The sequence below is a fragment of the Cervus elaphus genome, chromosome 25 (genome assembly GCF_910594005.1).
Source record: "Cervus elaphus chromosome 25, mCerEla1.1, whole genome shotgun sequence".
NCBI classification, from domain to species: Eukaryota; Metazoa; Chordata; class Mammalia; order Artiodactyla; family Cervidae; genus Cervus; species Cervus elaphus.
In genome coordinates, this window is record NC_057839.1 from 48,101,546 (window position 1) to 48,119,989 (window position 18,444).

The window sequence follows — 18,444 nt, forward strand, 5'->3', positions numbered from 1 at the left end:
TTTCGCATTTCACTAATTCTAATGTGAATCCAGCTGTCTTTATTGCAGGATTGTTTCCCTGAGCATACGTTTATTTTTTGGATGCTTTAAAGATCTCTTTGTTCACAGTAAAGTCAGTTTAAAAGTGATAAAAATAATAAGAAAACATTAAAACATTTGCAAATTAATAATACACTCCTCAATAACTAAAAGAGGATATCATAAAAATTAAGAAACATGAATTTATTCTCTAAAACTTGGTTTTCATGGATTAACCTTGGTGTGCCCCCATTTACATTTTTTGTAATTATTTTCATTGAAATTCACTGAAATTGGACATATGGCCCAATGCCCATCACTAACTTGGAGAATGATCACCATTATCTCTTTTAAAAATTATTCTCTGCCATACTTTTTCCTCTCTTTTTAACTACATATATATTAATTGGTTCTCTAAGTACATATACTTTTGTTAGTTCACGTATCTGAGTTGTTTGCTTCCATTGAGATGGAGATACAAACAGACACACATATATATGTGTTATGCATATATAATATTTTTCTCCTGATTTTGTTGTTGCTCATCTCCTCAGTCGTGTCTGACTCTTTGCCACCCCATGGATCATAGCCCACCAGGATCCTCTGTCCACGGGAGTTCCCAGATAACAATATTAGAGTGGATTGCCATTTCTTTCTTCTGGGGATCTTCCGGACCCAGGGACTAAATCTGCCTCTCCTGCTTGGCAGTGGATTCTTTACTGCTGAGCCAATTGGGAAGCCACTATCTATCTATCTATCTATGTAATATTACATATATATGTGTGTATATAATTTTCCTTTTACTGTACTAATTCATTTAAATTTCTATATTGTGGGTATTATAGATGATACAGTGTCTTGTCAAGTTTTGATTCTAGAAACTATTTGAATGGGTCTGTGTTAGTCTTATTTTTCTTAGGATGTACTTTTTTACTCATAGAACACATTCTTTTCTCCTGAGGCATGGGTTTTCTCAAGTCTTAATGCCCAAGATGCTCACTTAAGATGAATCTTTCTGGTTGTGTCAAAACTCCTATCTGTTCCCACTCTTCGCAGTGGCTGACATTATCTGTTAAAATCTTAGATCCCTAGGAGTGTCTTTTGCTGGGCCTGCCTCCCTGTATATGTACAGTATAAGATTCTACTATAAATTTTAGCAGAAATCTTACAAAGTTACCTTGGTTAGGCCCTTCTGTGGTTCTCTGGTTCTCTCCTCTTGGTACCCTCTCCAGGAAATTCATGCCACAATAGCAGCCCTGGATTCTGATCTCTGTTTTCTCTGCGGAATCACTAATCTCTGTACACAGGCTATACATCCCTAAAATAAAGCTATTCCCAAACAAATGCTAGAGTGAATATATATCTTATTCTGTTACTTCCCCTCTGCTCTTCAGTTCTTATAATCAGAAATTTCATATATTTTGTCCAGATTTTTACTTGCTTACTATGAGAGTGTAAGTCAAACAAATGTAATTTAGCTTAAGCTAGAAATCTTTATGGTGTAAATATATTGCATATCAGTGGCTTTCTCTTTAGGTTTTATTTACTATAAAACTGGATATTAACATAAAGTCATGAAGGCATTACCTAATATAAGTAAATTTAAAGATAAAAAGTTGTTTTATATTAAATAAATATGCAAAAAGACACTGTTAAGACTGATGCACGATTTACTATTTTTGAAAATGTATTTTAACATTATTAAAACATCAGAGATATATTGTAATTGTTATCAATGATTATTTTTTAGCAACTCTCAGGAAGAGCTCTTTGGCTTTCCTCACTAAAGTATGAGCAGAATGTTAGAAAATTCCAAATATAATTTTAAGGATGTATAAGGATTTTTTATACGAGTTGGGCAATATGGCCTACTTTTGTATTTAAAAGCACTTTCAACAAAAATAAATGAGCAAACAATTAAAAGATCTTTACTTTTAATTTTTAAAGGAAAAGTGATTAGAGGTGAATTTGCTTTGATTTTGCAAACTTTTGCTTCCAAATGTTGTATTATTCTGAGTTCTTCAGAGAAACAGAAGATATATAACATGTTATATAGGTTATATATATGTACACACACACACACACACACACACACACATACACACTGCTTGAAGCTCTGTCCACTGGGAGTATTTCTTTTCAACACTGTCCTACAAGGATGTCTCAGAAAATGATTGTAGTGTTATAGTCCAACTTTCAGTGACGCCTGAAAATCATGAAGAACACTTTTTAAACCAGACCCAAGACTTTTCTTCTTCTGTCACCTGAAGAGGGAACTTCTCATGAGGCTATCAATGCAGGCTGGGTAGAGAAGTCAGTGTAGCAGAAGTGGGGACCAAGGGCGTTTGGGTCACTTCTTTCTGTCCCTTAACTTGGGTTTTTGGGGGCATGTCCAGGCCTGACCACATATGAACCAGTTCCATTTGAGGATAGAGTGCTTTCGTTCACACTCGACTTTATGCCTCAATAGGTTAGACAACACACAATTCGTGAAGAGCATTTCAGACTGCGTGGTCACTTGGTACCCCATGGGTTAAGAAATTCATTTGTAAGCCTCCATAGTAAGCCAAGAGGTTTTTCTCAAAAGGAGACTAGTTATCCACAGAGGAACAAGGCAGGGCCTTGTTCCAAAATCAGGAGTGTCTGTAAAGCAATTCACCTATCACAGGCTCCAACCAAAATCTCTACCTGCCACTGCTACTTTAAGAACTTCTGGCTCTATAGGGTTAATATGGCCAAAGTGATGGAGTAGCTTGCACACCAGACCAGACCTATTACAGTCAAAGCCAATAGTTTTTCAGGTGACTTGGTAAATGGATTTGGAGAAAACACCCAAATGAGGAATACGCTGCCTCCAAAATCTGAAGAGGCCCACTAACCCATTGTGCTATTTTTTTGGTTGTAGGATGGGTCAGAAGTGACAGTGTGTTATTTACCACAGGGTGGGTTTGGGGACACACGGGGTGCAGTATGAGATGAACTGCAGGTAAAACTCCATTGATCACCTGACTTTTGTCCTCCTCTATTCAGGTTGGCAGATCACACTAATACTTTGCTTCTCCTGGAGTTGATGTCAGTTCAATGTCTAGTAATACCAAACTGTTTAATTATTTCCTTTTCCCCAGTGCATAGTTCTCCTAAAAAAAAAAAAAGCATAGTGTTTTTCGGGAAGACTTGGAGAAAGAATAAGAGATGTTTGGTGTATACTGGGGTCCATCCTCAAGAAAACTTGGCATCCTTTTTATTCAAGGGATTCTGGGTCTGTAAATTGGCTCAAGCCTGGGAAATGATTGATTCTGTTTTTAAGATTCATGCTGGTGTTTTGCTCTCTTACCTTGAACTTTTTGGCTTTTATAGGTTAACTATGAATTTAGTAGCCCTCCTATCCACTTTTAGGAACACAGTAATCAGTTAGCCAATGCCATAGATCTATGTGATTCAGACTATTCTGTTTAACTCAGCTGACCACTATGATAATCCTGCCCCCTATCTTTTGCTAAGTGAGTGCGCTTAACCTCTGTCACTCTGGGATCCAATTACTTCCATTACACTTAGGTTTCCCAGTTCAGAGATAGCAGGTCCATTGTATCACAGAAAACAGTGATAACAAAGCTCTTCAAGGATGACTGGGCGCCCTCATAGGTTTGTATCCCACAACAGTGATGAAAGATATGTTTTCTGTACCGTGTCAGTGTGGGTGAGTAGATGTTAAATAACAAAGTTACTCTAACATTCCAATCTCCCTTAAGATGATTTTCCTCCCTTTATTTTCCTCTGGAAAACCTAGACAAATACAGATTTTATTTACATAAAATATAATTTATATATGCATAATGTATATATATTATAAATATACAAAACATTAATTTTCTCTGGAAATATATAATATATATATATATAACATATATATGTTATATTATTATAGACCAATATGTATTATTATTATATTGTTAAAGAAATGTACATATGTAAAAATTGGCTACCATGATTATGGAGCCTGAAAAGTCCTAAGATTTGCAGTTGGCAAACTGGAGATTTAAGAATGTTGATGTACTGGTTTAAGTCCAAGTCCAAATACTTGAAAACCAGAATCAATTGTGTAACTTACAATCTGAATAGAAGACAATAGACAGAAAGAGTAATTGCCCTTTATTTAGCCTTAGATGAAGACACCACCTTAGATGAGGAAAGGATAGTCTACGTCAGTCTGTTTACAGATTGAGTTGCTAATGTCTTCCAGAAGTATCCCCATAGATACATTCAGAATTATGTTAAACCAAATATATAAATTGATTTACAAAGTTAATTATCAGTTTAAAATTTTAGCCTATTTTGCATGTGCATGTTTAATTTTTTCAAATTTTTGAAAGTAAAAAACATTGTAGCAGAGCAAAACTAAAAATGATACTCTTGGAAAACAATAACATTTGAGATATTTATCCATAATTTATTTTGCTTTCAATGTATTTATTCAAGTCTAGAAGAAGGAAGAAAAGTATGATGAGGAAATGAAGACTACTTGGTTTGTTGATGCCTGGAGAAAATAATTACATTTGGTACTCATTTCGTAAGGCATTTTATGTTGGCTTTGCTTTATAATATATAAACAATATTTTTAAGATTTCTATTTTGTCATGATCCTAAAAATGCTAATTTTGAAGTTTATTTTTATCAGTTATTTATATTTAAGCTATGGTAGAATAAATTTTACTATTGATATCTATCAATTCTAAATATATAATTCAAAATTAATATGTACATGAAGCAAAAATTAGTATTTTAAGATAGTGGCTTTTGTTTCTGTTATATTTTACCAGAGTATAACTTTTAAGAACTTTCACTTTTAAAATGAAATTGTGAATTAAAGCCATTAAAATGTGTTTGATTTTGTGTAAAACAACTCTTTTAAAGTGGAATTTTAAATTAAGAGAATAAGAAATATTATGAAATATTGGAACAGGGTTTAGAACAGGTAGGGATTGAATAATAAAATTATTTCAATGATGTACTACTTCATTGAATGTAATGGTTTCAATATATGAATGTCTAAAATAATATTATTGTTTTATTGAAAGGATTTATTTTGTAACTAAAATTTAATATTTTCAGACAAAATACTTATTCTGAAAGTTTTGTATTTCCATGAATATTTTAATTTCCCTTTGGTCATCACCCTTAGTCCAAACAATGTGATATTATAATACAGAATTTTCCTTGAAAATTTAAAAATTGAATATAGTATCATTCAGAAAACAAAAAGGATAGTTTCTATCCTACATAAATGTTTTTCTAGACTTCAAAATATTTTGAATGAGTAGAAAATCTTTGAAGAGTAAATTGTTTCCATAAATGATTGAGTCTAAGATGTAGATTCATGTATAATTCAGTGTGATAGATACAGGTTCATTTTCCTACATAATTTAATAACCACAACAGAATGTTAAACATTTATTAAATGCAAAAAATAAAGGTATAATATAATATTTATTATAGTATTATTCTAATTATGTTAAATGTAATGAAAATAGTGGGAAGGATTTAGAAAAATCAAAATTAATTTTCATTTGTATATACATATATAAAATTTCTACTGAAATTTGATGCTACAAACCTGTTTCTGCTTTTTGTTTTGGCTACTTATTAATAATTTCCATAATATAAACATGGGATGGTGTCCCTGACATAATGCACAATATTTACACTACTATATTTAATATTCCACAATTTTCAGTAAATTGTAGCATTATCCCTGGATTACCTTTGTTTCAGCCTGAGAATATATTTGACAATATTGATAATTGACCAATATCTCAAGTTTGTTTTTTGCTGTGTATAAATATGTATTGGGCTTCCCTTGTGGCTCAGACAGTAAGGAATCTACCTGCAATGCAGGAGACCTGGGTTCGATCCCTGGGTTGGGACGATCCCCTGTAGGAGGGCGTGGCAACTCACTCTAGTTTCTTGCCTGGAGAATCCCCATGGACAGAAGAATGGTGGGCTATAACCCATGGGGTTGCAAAGAGTTGGACACGACTGAGTGACTAAGCGCAAAGTGTCTTAACAGTCTAGACTTGACTCTCTACAATAGAGAGTTAAGGAAAGCATCCCTAAGAATAAAAATTGTAAATGAAATTTGATAAACATTTAATTAGGGGAAAATGCAGAGAAGAGGAAGGGTGTTAAAGGGTGAGAGAAACATCTGCAGGCATGAGGTATAAAAGCTGGAACAAGCCTTCTGAGAAATGAAGAAAACAAAACAAGGCAAAACAAAGCAATTGATATGTATCGAGTGTATAGCAAAGTGGGTGAAGGTGACAGGAGCACATCTGGAGATGAGGACAAGATTCTGATTAATGCATAAATAAGGCTACAGAGTCCAAGCAAATAGAATAACAATAAAAGTAAAGATTATTAAAAAAGAATATTATCCCCTTTTAATAGAAGTGCCTTAGACTAAACACACACACACATACACACACAAAATTTGCCTAATATGACAGAAATTTGCATTAGACTAAGCCAGATTTCTAAGATTTTAGATTCATATTTCTTATGTACTGTACCTGGCTGGAGACTTTTTTGCTACAAAGTAGTATGACTACACTTGTGATGTAGAAAAATCAGCTTCTTTAGTACAGAAAATTGTGTGCAGTAGAAGGAGAGGGAAGTAGTCATCAATCCAAAGACTGCTGCATTGGTCCAGATAAGACCAGTGCAGGGTGCTAGCCACAGAGATGGAGACAGATGACTAGGCGGGGAGATATTTCAGAGGAGAAAAGTCTGCATATATTTATTTTAATATTGGGCTTAAAAGTAAAGAAGGGGTAAAGCATGAATCCCAAGTCTGTAATTTTTGTTACCATAAAAAATAGATTCAAGTGCTCAAATAGTTCAAAGATGGAATAAGATACCAAAGATAGGTGGAATCAGAATGTACTGGGAATTGCAAAGTAAATGATGGAAGACAATAGAGCAGGGGATAGGCTGGAAATGACTCAAGGTACAGAATAGTTTTAGATTTGAAAAACCATGGTTTCCCTTGTGGCTCAGATGGTAAAGAATCTACCTGTAATGCAGGTAGGTCACCTGGGTGTGATGCCTGGGTCCAGAAGACCCTCTGGAGAAGGGAATGGCTACCCACTCTGGTATCCTTGCCTGGAGAATCCCATGGACAGAAAAGCCTGACAGGCTTTGGGGTCGCAGTCCTTGGACTCTCAGAGTCGGACCCGATAGAGAGACTAACGCTTTCACTTTTGCAAAACCATTGGGAATTTTTCCAACTGAAAGTTTCTGTAAATATTGATACATGGTTCATGTGTCTGTTTTAAACACTTGATGAAAAACCGTCTATACTAAGAAGTTTACTTTTAAGATGGGAATGAATAGAATGAAGATGCATAAGATTATTTAAATGGCCAATGGAAAAGTCCTGTGAGTTTTATATCCCTTGAAATTTCAAATGTCCATAAAATTTCTCAATTCCCCAAAAAATGAGAACATTCTGGTAGAAAGAGTACTCTTCTAAAGTCATATAGAGAAAAATCTGTGAGATTAAGTTTAATATTCTATCTCTGGTCGGTCTTTGATGACAGAGCCTGTGTATCTGCAAGCAATATTATACTGAGAGAAGTAAAATCATTTAAAATTATGGCATATAGCCTAAACTTATCATAATAAGGTTTGAAATTCCTCACATTATCTCTTTGAGTTCAGTGATTTTAAGTGTAATCAAGAGTATATTAATATTTTACACTTAAGATCTAGACTAATAGATTCTTTTCTTGTTAATGTGTCAGACATTTAAATCTTGGTAGTATTCTATTCAAAAATATTGTGTGAGCACTGTGTTTTGAAAATATATTTTACTTTATTTCAAATTAATATATATATATGTGTTTTTGAGAATGATAAAATTAAAATGTTTAATCTCTCCACAGTGAAAATTAAGATAACGACCTCAATCATTGTTCTAGTGATGTTATGTGGAGATAAATTGATATTTGCCAAAATTATTTTTTCTGTAATAACAATGCATATATTTATAGACTCTTCCTTTCTACCTCCCTGAAGCTTCACACTGACCAAGATAAAGGAGATGGAAATTTAAAATACATATTAACAGGAGATGGGGCTGGCAGTCTATTCGTCATAGATGAAAACACAGGAGATATTCATGCGGCAAAGAAACTAGACAGAGAAGAAAAGTCCCTTTACGTTCTTCGTGCCAAGGCTATAGACAGAAAGACCGGGCGGCAGGTGGAGCCTGAATCTGAATTTATAATTAAAATTCATGATATCAATGACAATGAACCAAAATTCACAAAAGAATTGTACACTGCCAGTGTTCCTGAAATGTCTGGAGTCGGTAGGTATATGCTAATTCATGTAAATTAAGGTTTTTATTTTATTTTTTGCTAAGGTAGTTATTATGGACATACAGTTATGAGATGTGATCTTTTTCAAGATAAGAGCTATAACTGAAACTACTAATTAGTGTTAGCTAACTCACTTCTAATGATTTTCAGTTGTGTTTCTTAACAGTTTCTGCTATTTTGTAACTGATATTTAAGATGATTACTGAGAACAATTATTCCATTGAATTTCAACCAAGTTTTTACCTCTACTCAACTGCCATTCAAATGGCACTCAGATTCAATGTATTTTTGCCTGAAATGAAAAGAATAGTGTCAGCAGTTTTAGAAAGTTTTGCTTGCATTATTTTGCATAATAACAACAAATGCTTGCATTTGACAAATTTCTTTTGATAGTCTCATTTGATCATTGAAACATCTTCATGTGATAGGCATGAGAAATAGAACTTTAAATCCCCATCCTGTTAATTAGGAACCCTGGATTCAGAAAGATTAAGTAACTGAATTGAGATCAAATAACCTGGCAGCATATCAACAATATTCTAATTCTTTTTCATGTTATTTTAGCTATATTCCACACAGAATGATTAGTCTAAAAACTGAAACTAATCATTTCATTCTTTAAGGCTTCCCATAATTTTAAATGCCTTTTGTTATTATGCAATATTTTTATCTGTAAAGGTCATTACATTTAGCTATAGTTATATGAAAGGTTAGATTTGTTAATGAGATAGTACAAGATGACTCAAATTATATTTCTAATAAAAACACTGAAAAACATGCAATTGATTTTCAAACTTTGATATTTAATTGAATACTATTTCAAAATCAAGTATATAATTTTGACATTGTTGTAATTAATACCTAGGTCAGTCTAAAACAAAAGAAGGAAAACAAACTTATGTATACCTTTGCTGAGTGATTGATGTTAAATATTTTTTAATTATGTGTGTCATCTAGCTAGAATAACAAAAGTTTGTAAAGAAGTTTTTATTTTTTTCTAAACTGAGATGAAATCTCACCTGAGGAGGGGAAAAATCTGCCTTTTCAGGTATTCATTCCAATAATATGAAAAGCATTAGTCAAATTAGAAAGGAGTCCTGTGAAATCATAAAGCCTAGGATGAAATATGAGTGGTTGTATTTTCCTTTAAGATTTTTATATATCTGTTAGCTTGGTTCGGTTACATGGAAAGTACTGCGTTGGTCCATAAAAGTTGACCAGTGGGTTAATGTAGATATGCAGCATGTCTCTTTGTAGGCTTATATTTGAGATAAAGATACATATAAAATTATGTTTTCCATTTCAGTTTCCTATTGATGTACACTCTACAGTTTGGTTTTCTGATTAATACCCTTCAACAATTGTAAAACTTTTTTTTTTCTTGTATGTATGTTATTTTGTCAGATGTTTTGACACATAATAATACAAAAAGTGAAACTGTTAGTTGCTCAGTTGATCTGACTCTTTGCAACCCCATGGGCTGCAGCCCATCAGACTCCTCTGTCCATGGAATTCTCCAGGCAATAATACTGGAGTGGGTTGCATTCCCTTCTCCAGGGGATCTTCCCCACCAAGGGACCAAACTTGGGTCTCCTGCATTGCAGACAAATTCTTTACTGTCTGAGCCACCAGGGAAGCCCCAATGGTACAAAAATGTTCATGTCTTGTCTTTCTCCAGAAAGATTTGATATACCTATAAGATATGCAATTATGCAAAATCATGCAAGCAAAGCTGTCTAAAACTGCTGACACTATTCCTTTCATTTCAAGCAAAAATACACTGAACCTGAGTGCCATTTCAATGGCTGTATATTCCCTAGTGGCTCAGACAGTGAAGAATCTGCAATGCAGGAGACCCAGATTTGATCCCTGGGTCAGGAACATCTGGAGACGGGCCTGGCAACCCACTCCTGTATTCTTGCTTAGAGAATTCCATGGACAGAGGAGTCTAGCAGGCTCTAGTCCATGGGGTTGCAAAGAGTTGGACATGACTGAACAACAAACACTTTCACTTTCATAGAAGTAAAAAGTATAATTGATATGATAGAGGTGTTTGAATGTAATAAATTTGGATAATTGACTTAACACCAAATGACTTTTTAAATTTCCAAACTATTAATTCATCTTTAAAAACAGAATATTTACTTATCAGAGACTCTTTATATTTAAACTCAACCTGTATTTTCTCCTATATTATTTTATATTATTTAATAGGATATTATCTTCTACTCAATATGGTTTTATAATCTACCAAATTCAAAGATAGTCTTTCTCATTGAAAAACTAATATCATCTAGATTCTATTAAAATTTATCAAGTGTGTGATAAGATCAGAACTAGACTAAGTGCTTCTCTGTTTTATTTTTCACAAAACTTTCACTTGTTCAAACCTATATTAAAATATAGAATATATAAGTTTATACATAGGAGAAGGCTTGCAGATTATCTTGTCCAAAAAGCCTTTCATGTAAAGCAATATGTATTTCATTTATATAAGCTTTAAATTATGGGCAGCACAATTTCTAATTATTGTAAACCTTAAATATGAGAATTTGGGTCACTGCCAATAGCATTACCTGCATGTCTACAATAACAACAAAACCGAGAAGTGTATAGGTGGTGGCTGTGTGGCTCCAGTTGCAGATTTTGGTAATGATAAGCAAAGATTTAAGAACTACAGGTGAATCTTGATCCCATTTATAGAGAGAGAAGTAGCGTTAGTCATTCAGTCATGTCGGATTCCTTGTGACTCCGTGGACTGTAGCCCGCCAGGCTCCTCTGTCCATGGAATTCTCCAGACAAGAATACTGGAGTGGGTTGCCATGCCCTTCTCCAGGGGATGTTCCCAACCCAGGGATGGAGCCCAGGTTCCCTGCTTTAGGAAGATTCTTTACCATTTGAGCTAACCAGGGAACCCTGCCCCTTTATAGAGGATAATTATTATTCTTTATTACTAATATTGACATTATTGCACTAATTGATTCTTCCTTGCCCCACTCATAGATTTTGTATGTGTATCTATTTTTAAACAGAAATGTGCACATTATAAACATCATATGTATATGTGGAAGATACTTGGTTTAATTACCACTCTTAATAAATAAGTAAAAATGAGTCTAAAAGAATTAAACTGATTTGCTCAAAAAAATACAGAGACAAATTGTTACTATACTATCTTTAAAAAGGAAAAAAAAAGTTAATGAAATAAAGAGATAGCTGGATAATTGTAATACTTTACAATTTTTCTCTACTATAAAATAGTTATGATTATTATGCAAAATGTACTTTGGAAAACTTCTAATTTTGTTAGATTCTTAGTGACTCTTTGAAAGTGAATTTTTTCTTATTGTTTTAATTCAAATTTATAAAAACATTAAATCTATATAAGTATAAGGAAAGGGGAAACTGCATTTTACAATAAGAATTTAGGTCTATTTATCTATATATGTATATATATATTTCTTGTATATATGTATATATTTATTGTGATTTTTTGCAATTCTTCTACCTAATTTAAAGGAAAAAAAAGATTAATTCATTATAGGCTTTAGATGTGATTTTCTCCGCTTTTACCTGTAAAAATTATCATTTACAGAGAAATATAAAGGGTGATACTTAGAAACTTTGTCAGGTTATGTGTAGCCCATATGTTAACAGCTAAAGCCTAAATATAATCACATAAAAAAGAATATCTTCTCTCTAAATGAAGTAATTCACAATTATTTAATTATAAACTTATTATTAATTTTAAGCTTATTTTCACTATATTAGTGATTTTAATTTAAACCCAATAATTGAAAATCTACTTTTAACTTTTTTGGTAAATTAAGTCTAAGATAATAAAGATTGAAGATTATCTATAAATTCTTTTTTCTCATTTTATCTTTCTTTCCAATGTTGCAGTCCAATGTTCTCCTTTAAAGTGTTCCCTTCTATGGTATTATTTGTTTTTATTAATACATTTGTCTTTTTTTCTCTCACATAATCCTCTGCATGCTTTTTCCCTCTGCTTCTTCTTTCTGTCAAAATCATAAGCCATATTTCACTTTTGTTCTCAGAATCATGTGTCTCAAAATAAAACGAATCTGGTGACAAAAGAAATTTTATGAAATCAATGAATTAGCAATTTGAATTTAGCATCTTTGTTATGATTAATAATTCATATTTCAAATAATCCTCAAATATGAAAACAATTATTAATCTAACATATATGCACAAAACTTTTTGTTAATAGCTAAATTCAAATGATTCCAATTAACTCTTGAAATCTGAAACACATTAGCAACTTCTTATCAGAACAGCTAATCAGGGTAATATATGAGGCTATATGGTGAAGGAAAATGGGATACACTTTGATTTAGATATTTGTAGCAGATTCCTATACTTTATGTTTTCCATTTTTTGTAACCATTATACTTTGGTTGAAGATTATCTATCAACTTTCTATATTTGCATGCATTCATCTCCATCAAGGCAAATTCCTACTGCATAATTTTGGAGGTTTCTCATTGACTGGGTATTTCCCCAACTCGTCCCTCAAAAACTTATCCAGTTTACCTCCCACACCATCGCCCCCAACAAAGAGTGTATCGGTAGTTTTTCACAGATCACACAATTAACTCATCAATGAATGCTTCATGTCCTAATCTAGGCTCTATGTTAGAGGTACATTGCCAGTAGATTCAATGATATGGTCAATTATATGACCAGACAGGCCATTTAGTGCAGTGTTTAGGATGAAGTTTCTTCAGACTGGCTAGCTCAAATCCCATCCTATCACCTACTAGCTATGTGATGATGATCAACTTCGATATGCCCCAAGGTCTATATCCCATGTTTATCATGAGGATAAAATAATAACATAAATCAAGCACTGAGAACTCTGCCTAGTCTACGTTAAGCATTTTGTAAATGTTAGATCTTGTTATGACTTTGTACTGGGAACTCTGTTGGGCTTTAGAGATAAAATGTTGAACAAAAGTAGACAAAAGCCCTTGCCTTGGGAGATTTTACATCATACAGGACAAAACGTACAAGAAACATCACACAGGACAAAACCTACAAGTAACAAATGACATGAATTTGTCATTCAGGTTTCACTACATTTTACTTAATATTTGTTTAATATAAAAGTAAATATTTATTTTAAATTATTTGAGAATAAATGAAACATATAGCTGCAAAAATTTACAGGGCTATAAAAATCAATGTAGTCCCTTTTAGTCTTTTATAAACAAATATTTATAAAATTAGGACAAAAGCACATAAACAACTTTCTATGTAATTTTATCACTAAATAATATGAATTGCAAAATATTCTTACATTTATGCAAACAGAAAGCAAACCAAAAAAAAAAAAAAACTGACCTTTCCCTAAAGTTCAGAACCCTACATATTTCTCATTTGTTCATTTTTCTAGTATAAATAATGTATTAGTGATATGCTATTAGTGTTCATTAGTGTTTAACAACATTCTAATTATTGCCATGATTCTGAGAAAGGAAACAATATTTTATATGGGCTTTTGTGGCATTTTAACCACATTGATTTCCATTATTTAATTTATTTAATGCTTTTAGGTTAAATAGTTTTGGGTAGATTCAAAGATCACATACCCATGATAAAGAACAAATAATCAGAACCAAACTTAACAACAAAAAATAATAAAAGTGTCACAAAAGTATAGAGGTGTGTTTTTACTTACTACGAAATTATAGCCATAGTCAAAATAAAATGAATCTAGCAACAGAAGAAATTTATGAAATCAATGCATTAAAAATTTGAATTTAGCATCTTGGTTATGTTAATAATTCATATTTCAAATAATCCTCAAGTATGAAAACAATAATCTAACATATATGCAACAAAAGATTATATAAAAATAAACATAAATCAGAAAACATCTATAATTGAACTTTTGAATATTATTGTGGGTGGAAATCACTTTAAAGATTTCTGCTTTGGTCTAGCTCAGATATAAGTTGATGCTTTTTAAGTGATAAAATAATACACCTAGGACTGAGTGAGTTACAATGTGTCCTCTCACAAGGTATACAAATTCCATTGCAGCTGAGGAAAACAGAGGCTTTAAGAGGAAGAGATCAAGTTCTCATGTTAATTAGTTTTGAGAAAACATAAAATACTTGCTATATTCATGTATTCAGATATATTGATGAAAAATAAAGTTGTTAGTATAATCTTAATGTGCAATATATTAGTTTCTATAATCTGCACATACACACAAATTTTGAGAAACATTCTCTACAACTCATTACACAAGCTCTGCCTGTGTAATGTATGTGGGGTATTAAAGTAGGTGACAGAGCCAATATGGAACTCACTTTTTCTAAAGGCTTTCAAAATCTATGTAAGAATCAGAGTCAACAGTTTGAAAAATTGCATGTAATATACTAGAAAATGCTCTACAAATTCATTTTTCTCAAGGAATACATGTAGGATTTATTTGATGGTAATTTTAGAATCATGCCTTGAACCTTTATAGAGTTCTAGAATTATAGAAAAAGTCCATCAATATATTACATTGTATTTAGCTCCTGAAATTAGCTCCTTTAAAGTTCTTTTATCTTTTAAAAATAATGATATGTGATGAAGTTAAGAGAAAACAATTGAATTTTTACAAAATAAAATTTAACCGAGAGTAATGGTAAATTATAGTGTTGTATATAAGACAATTATACACTTTCTTAAATCTGGAAGGATATATCTACTGATTTACACAAGTGTAGAAAATAATACAAAAGCATATCAATAGGTGTGATTATATATGACAATGTTAACTGCATTTTAAAAAGAAGCACAGACACAATACACATATAAATCTTGCATACCAAAAATGTTGGCAATTTTACGTCTTTTGTTTCTTTCTTCATGAAAATAGGGCCCCTTTATTTTCATTAAATTTACCATATATAGTTAATTTATTAGAATGAAAGCAGCAAGAGTGCTTTCATTGTTGGATTTATCTTTGAATCCACACTTCCAGTTAGCAATAAATGTATTAACTGAGAATTGCATGAGCACTGTATTTAGTGAAAATTGGTTGTTGTCACAATACTTTCAACCAATTAGTGCATAGTCACCTTTATGATAAATTTTACTTTTGGTTGTATAGATAGCTCAATAACAATATTATTCAGGAATATTAAAATTTTAAAAAATTAAAAGATGAGTGATTTTAGCAGCATAATTTAAACAGATTTCTTGAAAAATATACCATGGTCTAACATACCATATTCCCAGTAATATGTTTTCATAAACATGGCTTCAAATTTCCAAGTATTAAAGTGTTTATCTTTGGGTGGGAATTCATGTAGGTACATCTGTTATACAAGTGACTGCAACAGACGCAGATGACGCCAACTATGGAAATAGTGCCAAAGTGGTCTATAGCATATTGCAAGGACAGCCATATTTTTCAGTAGACCCAGAATCAGGTAATAACATTTACTTTCTCATTATGTAATACATCTGGATGCACAGTTCATTTTTAGATTTTTACATACTTAAAATCAATCTATTAAGTATTGTGTTTTTATTTATTCCTAATACTTACTCCATGGAAATATAAGCAGATTTCCTATTATTTAAAAAGATTTGAATCCTTAGCCATTGAGACTAATATTAATGAGTTTAAATTTATGATGCAAAATATAGAATTTCACAGAGATTGAACACATTATGTATCTTAGAAATTACCAAAACCTAAAAAATGTGACAATCATCAATATTAAACAAGCTGATAAAGTTTTTGACTCAAGTTAGTTTTTTTTAATCAAAATGATAATTAAATTGATTTAGCAAAATCTGTTTCCTAAACAATTGCCCATGGAAGAACTTTTGTCTCTTCTGTGACTAATGTTAAATTGATTATGGATTGGAAGACTTATCTAGGTCCACTGACATGTTATCATCTGCATGTTCTGATTAATTTCTGTAAAATGGATCTTGCATGGCTTAATATTAAAACACGATGATTGAATTGCAAAATATGTGTCTACTTTTTCCAAAAGGTATAATAAAAACTGCATTACCAGACATGAGCAGAGAAAACAGAGAGCAGTACCAAGTGGTTATACAAGCCAAAGACATGGGAGGCCAGATGGGAGGACTTTCTGGGACCACCACAGTCAACATCACTCTGACAGACGTCAACAACAACCCTCCTCGATTTCCCCAGAGTAAGAGAGGTTTCAGTGATACCATGCGGAAAGTTCCTCAAATACACTGTCAACAGTTAAATGTTTTTGCTCCTAGTTTATGGATACAGATGGATCCACAAACCCTCCTTCAACAGAATGTCACAATTTCCCTCATATTAAAGTGAAGAATCGACCTGCAATGCAAGAGACACAGGAGAGGCAGGTTCAATCCCTGGGTTGGGAGACCCCCTAGAGGAGGAAATGGCAACCCACTCCAATATTCTTGTCTGGGAAATCTCATAGACAGAGGAGCCTGGTGGTCTACCGTCCATAGGTTGCAAAGAGTCGGACACGACAGAGCAGTGAACACTGCATTACTTCAAAGTGACTGTGATCATTTTTATCATTGAGTAGTTAATGGAGACAACAAGGAAAGGTTTTTTTTGGCAACTTTAATTATCCTCTTCTACTTTTTGAAGAGTTATAAAATTTTCCAGCCTAGCTTTCCCAACATTTCCTATGATCATCTAGTTCTTTTGATTATCTTTTCCCTGGTTATGTGTATGGACTCTCAAGACTGACCACTTGGTTTCAAATCCATGTCTGTCACTTGTCTTGCCTCAGTTCTCTTGTTTGTACATAAAAACTATAATTCCTTATTTAGTCAATTCTAAAACAGGTTTGTTGATGCTTTAATATTTCTGAAATCAAGTACTATATTAAAATAAATGCAAGTTAGTTTAATCGGCCACATTTTTCTGTTTTATTCACCCATAGCCTTATGGAATACCTTGGTTGTGATGACATCTGAGCTATGTTAAAAAATCTCTGGTATCTGTTACCTACTTGTGAATAATTACACCAGTCTATAGCCTTTCAGTTGTAGCCATTTTTAGGTATGCATGTTAAACCATGGATTCTTTGCAAGCCATGAGGCCCTATAAATATAGATTCTGATTCCCTGCTGCAAATATTTCCAGTTTGCAGCAAATAAAGACATAAGGGGCCCTTTCTTGAAATGTTCTACTAAGGACCCTTACAATTCAATTTCTGACATTGATTCCAATGCAATAAAGCATTTTTTCAAGCTAATCAAATTTGAATACTTGATGATACAGCTCTGGATGGTGGACATATACATATGATAAATGTTAAAAAATAAACATCCCTGAGAATATGAATAATAAGCTTAATTAACATAAACCTAAAATTTGAATTCAGTTTCCTTAAATATAAACTGAAAGGGTATGATGTGATGAATTCTCAAATGACTTGCTGCTCTATAATTCTCTGATATAATATAATTTTAGCAGAAGGCTTGGAACTGTAATAGTAATAGCAGAAAGGATCTTGCACTCAGAAATGAACTAAGCATCTTAAAGACATAATTTCATGTAATCTACTCAACAAACATACGAGTTAATTGCTATCATCATCTCGATTTTATAGATGTGGAAATTAAGGGTTAAAGAATTTAACTAACTTGCCCAGTGATGAGAATTCAAATTCAGGGTAGCTAGATTTAGAAGTCTCTCTTCTTAAGAACCAAGCAAATTGGAAAGAGAACAGACTTTGAAGTCAGATAGACTTAGTTTTGCCTTCTGCATTTCCCAATTTTACAGGGTGATTTCCTTGAGCCTTATCTCTGAGGACAATATACCTGCCTTCATTCTATAAGGATGAATGTTAGAATTAAATGAATTAACGTAGAAGCCTTTGGCCTTATATAGACATCAACACATATTAAATGTTTAAAAACATTTCTAACTTTCATTAATATTTATTGTGATATTTTCCAATTATCTCTTGAATAAACCCTCACAAACTTAAATGCTTTTGGGGACAGCACAATGTAAAAATTTCAGGAGACAGAAACATTCATATCCCAATAA

The 18,444-nt window shown here is 32.5% G+C and overlaps 1 protein-coding gene across 2 annotated transcripts in view; it reads left to right on the plus strand.

Moving 5' to 3' along the window:
• Window positions 1-18,444, plus strand: part of CDH9 (cadherin 9) — a 137,460-nt gene that overhangs the window by 96,613 nt on the left and 22,403 nt on the right. Inside the window, exons 3-5 of one of the 2 annotated variants that reach the window (XM_043887366.1) lie at window positions 8,089-8,383; window positions 15,728-15,847; window positions 16,424-16,591. In XM_043887366.1, the coding sequence (XP_043743301.1) occupies window positions 8,089-8,383; window positions 15,728-15,847; window positions 16,424-16,591 (583 nt within the window). Of the gene's footprint in view, window positions 1-8,088; window positions 8,384-15,727; window positions 15,848-16,423; window positions 16,592-18,444 lie in introns of those variants that run through there. The other variant, XM_043887368.1, reaches the window with a different exon arrangement.